The 14,743-nt window shown below is 32.4% G+C and overlaps 1 protein-coding gene across 9 annotated transcripts in view; it reads right to left on the bottom strand.

Moving 5' to 3' along the window:
* The window catches only part of OtopLa (proton channel otopetrin-like a), a 195,868-nt gene that overhangs the window by 80,440 nt on the left and 100,685 nt on the right, over window positions 1–14,743 (bottom strand). For all 9 annotated transcript variants that reach the window (XM_085959287.1, XM_085959286.1, XM_085959276.1 and 6 more), the window contains one exon: window positions 4,103–4,287. In XM_085959287.1, coding sequence (XP_085815413.1) covers window positions 4,103–4,287 — 185 coding nt within the window. The remainder of the gene's footprint in view (window positions 1–4,102; window positions 4,288–14,743) is intronic.

The raw sequence follows: 14,743 nt of genomic DNA on the forward strand, positions 1-14,743 counted from the left end.
GTCCTAAAATCCAATAAAAATATAATATTTGACACTTTGCAACACTGGAATTATTTTAAATACGGCAACACTGCCGACTGATAAATAACCTCACTTTTTTGACAGAAAAGGCAGATAATGAAAGACGATTTGGTGTCAGGAATGTTGTTTAATAGCATTATTAATGACTACGGCTTTTTTAATTGTTTAACATTTGTATATAATATACTTATATAACTTCTTACTCGGAGCGGAGCAGACCCCGGGACGGAGCTAGAGCAAGTATTATTTCCCGGAGCGGAGCAACTCAAAAAAGGATCCGCTCCAACACTCTGTTTCTAGCATAACATAGCGAACAGAATATTACCACCACACGTCACGTTCTATCACGATGAGATGTACATAGTGATTCACTATCTATTTCTCAACGTTTCTATCTCTATTTCAGCGTGGCAGCACGTGGCGTCATGGTAATGTATTCAGACCATTATAGTAATATTATGACGGTATGGTTTCTAGTCGAGTGTAAAATAATAGGTTACACCATAATGTTATGCCAAAAATACTAGGGTTCAGTACGTAAAGTAACCATTCTAATTTTTTCAACAATACCTATTATCATTTTTGCCAGAATTTTGTAAAATGTAATTTAATTGTGTGTTAAAAAGAGGGCAACACTGCTTCAATGAAACATTTGGCTGCATTCTTTTTACCACCACCGACAGCCGAAATAATAAATGATATTGTATTTAATTTCCTGAGAAGGCGCGGCTTAATTAGAAGCCTGGCAGGTAATACACCGATTTAAAAGGCAACAATGTAATACCGGCTCGTAATAATACGGAATTATGTGCGAATGAAAAAAATACAGTGGCTGATCCCAATAGGGGATCAGATTGTACAATGGGTGTTCTGACACCGAAAAATAATAATATTACATCATGCATCTTATTTATAATTATTATTAATTAAACTAAGTATCTTTTTATTCAATACTGAATAAATATCACAACACAGATCTGGTCTGATTCCCAATTTGATCTAATTGTAGTCACGTAAGATCAGCGTTGCAGTGCCACAATGTGTTTTGGCTCAAGATTCTTTTTATTGAAAATTAACCAATTCGAATTCTGCAGTTTTTTGGACATATTGTGCGGCGCGGACCAGGCAGTCTGGTGGTTTTGGGTGGTCTTCAGAGAAGGCGAAGCTGAGGAAGAGCGTCGCGCTGGAGTGTAGCGAAGTGAAAGAGCTGACTGGGGGGACCATTCATTCTGCCATGAGAGAAGCGGAAGATCGAGAAGGATGGAAAGTCTTGGTCGCTCAAAGGATGGCAAAATTAAAAAGTGGTCACGATCCTTAGCCATGAGTGTATGACCAAGAAGAAAAGAACCACTTTGAAAAATGTCAGAATCATAATTATCTACTATCACCAAGTAGTGAAGAGTGAAGACATCAAGGTGCCGCCGACAAGATAATTTTAGTTTTAGCCAGTAAACACCTTGTGAAATTTGTGATGTACTGTTCGGCTCTACATATTGACATATACGTCATGGCGCTGTTTGCGATTTAAATGTTACCACACTCGCTTGTTGCATGCTGACGCAACAACGGTTTTAGTTCCAGAAACGGCCGCAGTGATGTATACGTCTCGATATAAAAGTCAAAGTTTAGTAAAAATATTTACGGATAAAATAAAACCAAAAAGATACCGTTAGGATACGTCGTCAATCATGTGATGTTCGTGCTGGTTACATGTACGTATGCAGTTAGTTCGCCGTATTACAGTTCAACGTGAATTGTTATACCGAAAACAGATGACCGTATAGCATTGAAATAAAAAAATGACTCGTTGTTCGAGGAGCATTTCAACGTAATAGACCAGGCGCTGGCCGATGTCTCGTATACATAATAATAATATGCTGAACGCATTCTGACAATTGTTAATATAGGTTCGAGGAGTTACAAATATAATAATATATAGGTAATATCGATGTTGCCAGGCGACATTATTGGTATTTTTTATTCAGGTTTTAATTTTTTTTAAACCCCCAAAATGTTCCAATTTTATAAGAACATTAATTTGATATTGACTAGTACCAAATATCTGATAATAAAAGTGTTGAAATAATTCAGATCCCTCCTTAGATTCATCACTTTCAACTCTTGACTCTAGTTTCGGAAGAGTTCATGTCACTAAAGATCAATGACAGCAGATCAAGTCCAGATTCTTTTTTGATTTTCTAATCTCTTAAGGGGGGACATGCTCGTCGAAGGTCAAAATTGAGTTTTTATTGTATATTCAAACCATGATCCTGGATACTCCTTAAACGTTGTAGATGATCTATTTATATAATTTTGAAGCCTTATTATCCTTTATAGTTATTTTAAACATTTAATGACTGCATGAAGTATTTTTGTTACATAAAATAGTATTCTTTTAAACCTCTCGCTCTAATGTTTTAGAATATAGTCATATTTCGGTACATAACTGTGCAGTGGTGTTAAGATTTTTTACGTTTATTAATTTTTAAACGCATTTATAAAACCATTAGCATAATTTATTACGAGATAATTTTTGTAAAATATTCACGATAAAAAATTATATTGATAATCTCTGTGATCCCAAATTTGACAAGAATTAGGCATTTTATTATTCAAAAAATCGGCAAGATTAACACATTTGAAGATGATTCTAAAGATACTCATTATAAGCTATGCTTTTGACCATTCAAGTGTGATAAACATCCTACGAATAATGATTGCTTTATAATAATTATTGACCTAAGAATAAGGTAGTGTTTTTTTGAAATACGCCATTTCTTTTGTCATTCCCTAGTGGTTAAGCTACAACATACGGCCGTAGCCATAAAATGACAAACTATAATTGAAGTAGGGAGTAAAATGATATTGACGCGCGTGTTTGAACATGTACCGTTTAAAAAAAAATAAAAAAAAAATCGGTTAGGTACATGTTCAAACACGCGCGTTAACATAATTTTACTCCCTACTTTAATTATAGTTTGTCATTTTATGGCTACGGCCGTATGTTGTAGCTTAACCACTAGGGAATGACAAAAGAAATGGCGTATTTCAAAAAAACACTACCTTCTTCTTAGGTCAATAACTATTATAAAGCAATCATTATTCATAAGATTTTTATCACACTTAAATGGTCAAAGACATAGCTTATAATAAATATCTTTAGAATCATCTTCAAATGTGTTAATCTTGCCGATTTTTTGAATAATAAAATGCCTAATTCTTGTCAAATTTGGGATCACAGAGATTATCAAAATAATTTTTTATCGTGAATATTTTACAAAAATTATCTCGTAATAAATTATACTAATGGTTTTATAAATGCGTTTAAAAATTAATAAATGTAAAAAATCTTAACACCACTGCACAGTTCTGTACCGAAATATGACTATATTCTAAAACATTAGAGCGAGAGGTTTAAAAGAATACTATTTTATGTAACAAAAATACTTCATGCAGTCCTCAAATGTTTAAAATAACTATAAAGGATAATAAGGCTTCAAAATTATATAAATAGATTATCTACAACGTTTAAGGAGTGTCCAGGATCATGGTTTGAAAATACAATAAAAACTCAATTTTGACCTTTGACGAGCATGTCCCCCCGCTGCCACACCAGTCCTGTGCAGCTTCGTTTTGGGACAAAGAAGTGTGACAATAAAATCTTTTTACACGGAGGGTGAAAAAAGTCACTCAAATCATAGTCATTATTATCAAATAATTGATAGGTACGAATTATTGATACTTGCGAGCACCTACATGCTAACCTACTTTTGGATCATTAAAATTTTATACAAATATATATACAATATTACAATGATTGTATTTTGAATTTACTTGTCTTTCCTTTGTATTTCAGTGATTTTTATTAAGTAGGTACATATTATTTTTAAGTGTTTTATTTATACATGAAATAGATCCAGATTATTTGTTTTCGGTACAACAGCTTACGGTGAACTGTGCTACGGGAAACCGCACAGTACAATTTTCCGGACACGGTTCGAACTGCCTGTCGTGTGCTATTATGAGTTATGGAGAAAAAAGACATTGTTTAGATTTAGAAGACGTGTGGATAGCTACTCACTTTGCATTCTTTGGTCCATGGTGGCCGGTGCCGCAGCAGGGAGTCGACACACATGTGTTGACGGGGCAGGTGTGCTGACACTGGTCGTCTCCAGCTTCTCGTATCATCAGTGGTGTGCACTGGTGTGAGTGAGACACGTGTGTGTGCGTTGGACTCGTGTGCGAGCCATATCCATCAGAATTTAACTGTAAAAAACAATGAAACATATTTGAAATAAATTATTTTATATTAAAGACCCCACTATAGTAAGGCCGCGGCACGAAATTGTGCAACGTTGATCGTAGTGCTAGTTATTGCTCATACTGTCGGTAGAAAGTGACGATTGTTTTATATGGAAAAAAATGGTTATACATTAATTAATTTTAACGAAATAAGCAATCGAAAATCTTCATTATTTACTACAAAGAGGTTACTAGAGTCTGTATTATATAAACTAGCGTATACGTCACACGGAAAGCATTATGCCATCGCGTTCAAATGTTGCAAGTTTTCAATGGGAGGGAACGGGATGGATGCTGAAGCGGGGGGGGGGGGGGGAAACCGGCACGCCAGCTTATAGAAGACATAGCTTATAGAAGACATCGAAGATAAGCATTAACTAGTACTATCACTGTAACTTGTAATTCAGTGCCGCGGCCTGACTATATACTATAGATATACTGACATGTATTTAAGATTCACTATACTACATACAATGAATGTACTATTATTTTTTGAAAAGCGTAATTGGTAAAGTACATCACCCGTATTGCGATGGATGTAAGTTTAAGACACATTAGGAACAATATTTTTTACGATTTTGTTTCTAATATGTATGTTTTTGGGGGTTGTTCCAAATTACGTATGGCAAAAATAATACATAACGTGGAAAAGCCCCAGTCGATGGCAACGAGCTGCCATACGTCGTACCTATATTAATATTGTATTATAATATGAGGTTCTACGTAGGTTCTATGAAGGTAAGCAATTAGGGGCAGATATTACGTATTGTAAAGCCATGTACACGCAGAGAAAAGTCGACAACCTCATAATGGGTATAATTTTTGCATCTTTTCCGAAATTTAATTAATTGGCCTAGTTCCGTTTTTATAATGTTGTCAAAATGCGTGTGTACCAGTGGCGTACGGTGACGTTTGCTTGAAGGGATACTGTTTAAAAATATTTATTTTTGTACATGTACTTGTTACCCGACCAACATAATATCCATGTGGCGGAGAACTACTTGATGCAAGCCACATTCTCTGGAAATATCCGAGAATGTGCTCCAAAAGGGAAGAGATGGTCAACTCGGTCTAACCAGCTGTTGGACCCATCAGGCCGTCCGACCTGGTTGCACAAAGGCGAACTTTGTTGCATTTAAGAAATTTGCGGCGTCTTTTTGCGGACGTAAAGTTCTCTTCACATAGTTTTGAAATATCCGTATTGTTTTAGCTTCGTTTTGAATATTACATATTTAATTAATTAAAAAAATATATTTTTGTTATTTCGTGCATATCGATCTCTCTCTACCGTGGAGACTACTTATTAAATTATGTCACTGTAAACTCAGTCAAAGCACACTCAAGTGCGTGGTAATCTAAGTATCTGTTCCTGAGACTATCCCAAGCATATACAACGTCTGATGCTTCACATCCAAACGTAGTGTCTCGTGATACGCTCGATTAAGACCGAGTATACTGCAGTTTTTTTTGTTTGGTTAGTTTAGTTTGCAACCATGTTTGTGTTGTTAAAAATACATGTATTGTTACCATTTGCTTTTATATAATATTACCTCCTTTGTGTTTTGTATCCAATTGAAACTTGATGGGCGGCGAAGTAATACAGATTGTATAATTGTGGCGTGGTAGCTCTGATATATTCTAAAAATATCTTGTGATAATATTATTATATGTACTTAATCGATTATGTATGGGCATGCTCCGCATCTTCAGCATCATTTGACCGCACGCCACTGGTATTCACAGTTTTTAGCTTAATTAAATTTAAACTAAGATATATCTAAACATATACGTACATGGTAACTAACATGCATTCACTATTTTACTAAATAACATTCCAGCCAAATAGAACTTTACTTATTTTATTATTCAAACCTGAATATACAGAATTGATGATGATGCTAGATACCCGTGATTTAAGAATGTACAATTCTTTATTGAAAATACACAATTTCTTAACTGTTAACTGTCAATTCATGGTGGAAATGTATTGTATTATTAATTTAATTTAATAAAACACAAATTTTTATAGCATTGAAAATGTCCGTTTGAGGATGAAATCGGTCCAGATTTAATAAAAATGGAAAAAGTAAGTACAATAAAAATTTGCGTTTTATTAATTTAAATTAGTAATGAAAATACACGACTCGGAAAATCGCCAGTATCGTAGCTTTCTGAAAAAATCATTAAACAAATGGGATTTGAACACACATCTTTCGCTTGCCGGATGAGGGCCACTAAGATTTTTTTTAAATACTTTTATGGATACCTCACATTTACTATCGAGGTTTTATTATGGACTTTGGCAAGCACACTACTCTACTTGATGCAAAGTCAAATGGAATTTGTGCGGACTGAGAAAAATTCCTTACTGAAAACGATTCGTCTAGGTACCTACCCGAATCGGGTATTGCTAATTTGAATTCGGCCAAGGCCTATGTAACCACGTTGAAAAAAACCCTGTAAAATTCTTTGTAGCGCAAGACGGTGGTGATCTGGTGAATAATTTGTCGTTTTCATTAGGAAATGATAACTAGAAGTGTTAGAACTTGAGAAAAACAGTTGAAGAAATAGAAAAAAAACGAACGTATATTCGCAAAAAGGCTGGCGTGTGTCGGCCATAGTATACATTCTATACTGCTTGGATTTCAGCTGGCTGCAAGACAAGATAAATATTAATAATTGATAAAGTTTACTATGTGAACGAAACACATAACGTAGTTAATAATTATTATTATATACGATGAACACTAAAGTGAAAGGAAATTAAAAGATTTGTTAATAATTGTTTTTCATATTCATGGATTTTCTTAATAGAAAATAGACAACACACTATTCTACAATCATTTCAAAGAATTTAGTGCGTAATCAGTAGTAATCATTAATTTTTAAATGATTTGTATCACTTCGTATAGTATTTTATGAGTTTGTATTATTTTTTTACGATTCATAATTAGTTTACACAGTAAAGTTAATAAACATGTTTTGTACCTATGTATATTTAATAATAATAAAATAAATATTTTTTTAATAATATGTACGTCACTGGAAATACTAAAGCATTAACGTACAGAATTATTCGTGGCCGAATATGAAAGGCGGCTATTTTGCAAATTAAAAAAAAAATGCAAATTTTCCAAATAAAATGTTTCGGATGTACCATCATGTTTTATTTTTTATTATGGAATCCGTACACCTGTCTAATTAATATTAAAAGTAATCATCAACCTTTTTTATGATTAAACTGTGATTATATAGATGCGTGCTTTTTTGTTTTTTAATGACAATGTTATATTAAATACATAATAAAAATAATATAGATTATATTCCAGATGAAAAAAGCATTTACTGGAATTAACATTACCGTCGGCGTTGCGAAGTTATCGTTTTTCTTGACAGATCTATCATTTTTTATGTCAGAAAACAATTTTCCAATTGGAAATTTTGACTTTTGAAGTTATACTTCTTTTGGCGCGTTTGGGAAATCAGATCAGAGTGTATTTTTGGCGTGTGACATGAAACATATAATTTATTTTTTCACACGAAAAAAAACGCACTCGATTGGATTCGAACCACCGATTTTTCGGTTATCAGCCGAACGCACCTTTACGCCACGATATGGTACTGCAATCGTGACGATTATACAGTAGATATAATAATATAGTTTAGAATTGTTCCGTTGCCTAGGCAGCGAATTTATCGGTCATTTGAATTCCTTACGTAAACAAACGATTAAACGTCAGAGGTACTTTATAAATAAAAACAACGAGAAACCATTATATAATTTAGTAATATAAGTTAAAGTATATAGAAATAAATCAACAGCGTTCCAATAAGCGGTCCTTTTTCTTGAGTGTGTAATTCAACAAGATAATTAAGAGCTTGTCTAAGAATCTAGTTTATCACAAGTTTTGTTTTTGTTTTGTTACGCCAAAGAAGTATAACTTCTAAAGCGCGTACATAAGTACACACATCGATTTATTTTTGTGTGAATTACCAAGGAATGTTAGCATGTTGTAAGTTTGGGACACAGTTAAGGATTGCAATACCGGTATTTCAAAACTTGTATCCCATTATTTTTCGATACCGAAATACCGGTTTTAAAAATCAGACAATACCGATATATTCCGTATTGAAAGTGGAAACAAAATGTATCTGTTAATTAACATGAAAGGTTTAACAGGACTGTGTTTTTTATCAGGTTACCTCAGCATTAGTGACCTCGACCCTAGTGGAGAATATTTCATGATGGAATAAGAATTATACATACTATAATGGACTTTATTCTACAAAAGAGTAGCTTATACAATAATTAAGAAATATAAATAAAAATAAAGAAATTTCTTAGTCTAAATGGTGCAATAAACTAATAAAACATTAGATAGAATTACCAATGGGGCAAATATACACATCTAAGAAGACTTCATAATTTAAATTAATTGAAAGATCATTCGAAGAAGAAAGTGTCAACTACGTATTTGTAAACATCAGCATCTCTACCATATCTTACTTTTACCTATTTTACAACGTTTTTATTAGGTCGTATTCTTATTAAATTTGTCCGGTAGCTGTTTATACAGTACAAATCTTGCAATCGATTTTTAACTAACTTCCCCGACTAGCTAGACGTTTGAAATTTTTAGAATATATCAGAACACGATGCCAATGCATTTTTTAAAAATACTTTTAGCCATCTTTAAGTAGAATTGAATTCATTTTCAGTTAATTCTGTTTTGTATGAAAAGTTATGTCGGAAGAAATCCATAATCCAATCCTTTATTATTGGTTGCTAGGGGTCTGGGGTTATTAAATTATTAATATATACGTGCGTTACTATGGAAATCAATATGAAATGTCAAAATGACATTTGAGTATTATTTCTGTCAAGTACATTTTTTTTTGATCGTTTAAGCTAGTCAAGTCAAGTTTATAAGATTCAACAGAAAATTTAAAAAAGTTGTATATAAAAAGCTCTTTTTATCTTATAATTGTTTAAAGGTTTACGTTGACATAAATGTACACATTTAGATATTTTTGCTAAGATATTCTTATATCTATATGTATTGGTAGATAGTTCTGTTTAATATCGGTAATCAATAGAAAATACCGATATTGGTAGTTTCATTCGGTATTGCAATCCCTAGGTAAAGTGATATGGCGCCAGTCATTGAAATTTAAAATCTATAAAATCGCACTCGTATCAAGGTACTCCAGTGATTTTCTACATAACAGTATGTTAATAATGTGCATATTATTATCAACCTTAAATATTAATTGTGGCTCATTAGGTACTCCAGTGATTTTCTACATAACAGTATGTTAATAATGTGCATATTATTATCAACCTTAAATATTAATTGTGGCTCATTATCATTGCATGCACGTTTTATATTATAGATAATATAATATATATAAATATACCGTTTATGTCATCTCTTTTCATCTGATCAGGTGATCTATGTACATGATAAGCCAGTCAAGGTTATAAAGGCAATAATATTATAATTTTTAAATTTACCAAGATGATAAAAAATATATAATAACAAATATTAACAGACGCTTACGTAATTTTTTGCATTTTTTACAAAGGTCAATAATATGTATGCAGGTAGGTACGTGATTGTTTTGCATTATCGACATATCTAGCACCGACAGGCATGTACAACCAGTGTTGCCAATTGTCATTGATAAAAACATACTCGACGGGGTACGATAACAAACTATTTGGCAGGAAAAAACGCTAGATTTTGTGAAAATAAAATTTCAATATTTCCCTTTTTTGCTATTGAAAAAAAGTGCAAAAAAATCACACCACATTTTCCCAGAAACTAATTTCAAAATTGTAAAAAATAAGTAATTAATCTAACAACATACGATAAGTAAAATTAGATAATACCAGAGACTGGAATCCCCGACAATCATCAATTCGATGCCACAATAATTATCAATCATCATGCCTAAGCATACATTAAATTATAATATCTGATACCGTTACATCATTATAACACTAAAAATGCACCTATTGTTTCATTGTGTTGTTTTATTTCACAACTACTGACCTACCTTCATTAATTAATATCTGAATAAATAAACTAAATATTTAGCTTATTTTCAGCACATTTAAAGCTGTTAAAGGCATCAATTAGCGCTAATATGTAAATATAAAATACGCTAAATACGCCATAAGCTAGATGCATTTTTTGCAAGCTAGATTACTATCGAAAAATTAATGAAAAATGGCAAGAAAAACGACAAGTTGGCAACGCTGTGTACAACGCGTGGATCTCAAGTTAGGCAATATAATCAATAAGTGCAAATAATAACATTAATAAGGGCGTGAAAATTTTGTTGTAACAAAATAATTTTATTTATATTTTCAATGAAAAGCAAGAGGCAATTTTCTTTAAAAAAAAGGCTCCGCTGCAATGTCCCCGAAACGTAAAGGACATGCTTTTATTTAAAATTACCAACAAAACAATGACTAAAAATATACAATAGTCTCTCTTCATCGACTAGATCACAATACATTGAGTTAAAATGATGGTGATAAGCGCTTCTAGTAACCACAATGTAATAACCACACCACTTTAAAGACTCCCTGATGAAAGCTTACATCCATTTCATGGCTTTCGTCTTAGCTCTCTGAGAAAGCATTTACGAGCAAACTTTATGTGAAACACGTGCAAACAAAAGCTTTTTCAAAATACAACAACAACTTACACTTAACAGAATTAAGCTCATTTAGTTCAGGGATTATTCAGTTGAAATGCATTTGAGCGGAAGCACAAAACCACACGAAAAGCTCAAACGTCAAAGCAAAAACGATTCGCCTGTTTACGAGAGCTTTCTTGCAAACTTTTGTATTTCCGGTAGCAGTCAGATATACCAGTAAGTATCTAAGTAGGTAGCTATTATTTTCTATGTCTAAATAATTGACTACAAAGTTTTAGAGTTTACATGGTTTAACTTAACTCAAAAAATGCATAAAGATATTATGTGATAGACCACTAAATAATAAAAATGAATGATTGGTAATGATTGAAATATGATGTAATTGTAATAGTTAAGTTTTATAATATATTGTGTTGATAGTGATGACTTAATTATAAACAATTAGGTATGTAGCGTTTCTTTGACTTGTGACAAAATAACTAGTGTACAAGAATTAGAGACCCAATAATATACAATGTATTGTTGCCACAAGTAAAATTCATCCATTGTAAAAATACACAGTGCGAACAGTGGTCAGTTAAAGGAAGCGGAGAACAAACTAACTGATTTTGATGACCCACGATAAAAAGTAAAATACTTACAACTTACACATTTTTCATTTAAGTCCCCACAGCCTAGCTATTCAGTTCGTGAACAATAATAATAATAACATAACAACGTGTAAGTATTTTATGGACAAATAGTTACAAGATAAAACGATTTTTTTATATACAACGTTTTTAAATTTTCTGTTGATCCATAATATAAACTTGACTTGACTAGCTTAAACGATCAAAAAATTTGTACTTGACATGTCATATTGATTTCCATAGTAACGCACGTATATATTAACAATTTAGTAGCTAGGACCCCAGACCCCTAGCACCCTATAATGGTGTCGAAATAACTTTTCATACAAAACAGAATTAACTGAAAATGAATTCAATTCTGCTTAAAGATGGCTAAAAGTATTAAAAGAATGCATTGGCATCGTGTTCTGATATATTCTAAAATTTTCAAATATCTAGCTAGTCGGGAAGTTAGTTAAAAATCGATTAAAAAATTTGTACCGGACAAAGAACCACCGGACAAATAAGAATACAAGCTAAGAAAAACGCTGTAAAAATAGGTTCTACATTATTTAAAAGCACATAAGTAATATTAAAGTGTTTTAGATATAACATTCGTTTCGGCAAGTGACATTTTTGGCAAAATTGATCAAAGTGTTTTTTTTTATTGTACCTACACGTGTTTGTGTCTGTTTTAGTGGTAACTTGAAGCCCTCTTATGATGTTAGTTACATGGATTTGGTTATGCTTTGCTGTCGGCAATATAATATATTCAATTTGTGAGAAATACGCAAATTTTTTGGAAGATTTTGGCATATTTTAATAATAATTGTATGACTGATTTAAAACTATTTCGAGGCTCCTTTTTAAATCTTCTGACGAATCGATCGCATCATTTGCGTCAAAGAAAACCGCCGTGACAAGTTTCTTTCTATGAGATTAATAATATGAAAAATTTTCCAAAAAAATATCCATGATTCCTTAGTCAATAAGTAATTAACGGGCAGGAAACGTTTGAAAAGAGAAACAATGTTGCTTAATAGAGACACAGCAGGACGTGGCGCTAACAATGCGGGCTTAATTTCTTTTTTCAAAGCGACCGTTGACGTGATTTCGGGATTCTGCAGTGTTTAAAATTTTATATTGTCTACGAGCATATAAAAATTAAGTGATTTAATATGTCGCGTGTAGGGAATCCAATCCCGAGCCAAAATTCTGATCCCGGGATTTCGGGATTACAATTTGACAATCCCGGGATTGGTCCCGGGATTGGCATTTTTTTCCTTTGTTAATATAAAAATTTTATATTTACACATAACATTGATAAAATCGGTCAAAAATAAATCTAGTATAATTAATAATATTTAAGACATTTATTGTTAATATTGTATATCTAAGTTCAATCTTGGAAATACATAAGTTTAATGGAGTAAATAATATCAAATATATATATAAATAATAATGTGAATTTAATACGAGATTGCTGTTTCTGATAGTAAAGACTTAACGAATGGATTAGCGAGATTTAAATTAGTAAAGCAAATAACCATGGCGTAGGTACCTACTTATGGCCTTTCCGCTTCATAAATCTAATTAGTCAGCCCAAATATGAAATTTCCGTAAAACGTATGAGATCATGGTGGAATACTTTGTTAAAAGTGCGAACCATTGTTTTTTTCCAATCTTTCTCATTTTTAATAATTTAAAAAATAAAATGAATCGGCAACTTACACATGGGTATAAATCAAACTTCATTCAAACTGAGTTTATTTCTAATGTAATTATTTTTTATTAAAAGTATTTTTTCTGTTATATTTTCGCTTTTATTTTATGTTCCATAAAAAGTGATAAAAAATCAATCCCGAAATCCCGGGATTATGTTTATCAATCCCGGGATTCATAGGTATCAAAAATAGCTCGGGATCCCGGGATTGGAATCCCTAGTCGCGTGTATTAATATATTAATAACGATGAAATTCGGGTTTTGACAACAGCTAATGTGAGTGTCGTGAACTTTTTGTAAGATTGCTTCACCTTTTAATGTGTTTAAACTGGTAGCCACTGAAAAATATTATTCTGTAGGTTACCACACGTGAAAAATCCATCTCTCGCCATCTTTGACATCTATTTTGAAGTTTTAGTATAAAATACGTACGACATACGAGATATTCGTGATTGTTCATATTATAAACATACGAAATAATGATGGTTCGACGTATTTGGTGGACATTATGAACAACGGTTCATCGAAGTATCGACCCAGTCATGTGTTTTTTCTATACGTCTAAAATAGTAGTTTTAATAATCACCCACGATGGTTCGAATCCTGGGTCTGGCAAGCACACATATTGTTTTTCAATTTGCGTATGAGTCAGAGTATATGGACCTAATAGGTTGAGCATGTGGCTGACATCCATTTCTCGTAAAAAAAATCTGTCAATACAAACCTCTACTCTGCGGAGGCCCATATGATCCTATTAGGATCGGACATGATCGAAAGAAGAAGAATGAACAACGATTTATGAAGTCTATCATTTCACAGGCAATTATAGCCATTTTATTGTGTTAACTGTCAATTCATGGTGGAACTGCATTGTATTATTGATTAAGTAGGTACTTTAATAAAACGCATTTTTTTAATAAATCTGGACTGGTTTCGTTCGCCTTAGAGGGACATTATCAACTCGTTCAGTTAAAGTAATTATTAAATGATATTCATTTTTAGTGGATAAACACTACGTAAATATACAACGCGGATTCCGAACTGAACTGGCAACTGAAACCTTGACTGAAAAAAAGACCTTTAAGGTCAAACATAATAAATATAGATAGGTTCTGTAGGCTGTTATAAAATAATACATTTTAATAGCTATATTTATTGATAGGTACTTTTTTTTTTACTATAATATGTTTTGACGAATACCGGTATTAATACCAATATTCAATAGGAAATATCGAAATACTCCAGAAATCCCTAGAATTAACGTTAATTGTCTTTAATATCCGTCTGCATTGGATAAGGTTTACGTCAATATTCTATGTTAATTCGATTAAATTCATACGATGCAATGTTTTGTTCGCAGATCGTGTCACATTCACTGGTTAAAGGCGTGACGAAATAAACTCACATGGTTAAGTTTTCC

The sequence above is a fragment of the Rhyacophila brunnea genome, unplaced genomic scaffold (genome assembly GCF_057557595.1).
Source record: "Rhyacophila brunnea isolate RB1 unplaced genomic scaffold, BYU_Rbru_1.0 scaffold_8, whole genome shotgun sequence".
Lineage (NCBI taxonomy): Eukaryota > Metazoa > Arthropoda > Insecta > Trichoptera > Rhyacophilidae > Rhyacophila > Rhyacophila brunnea.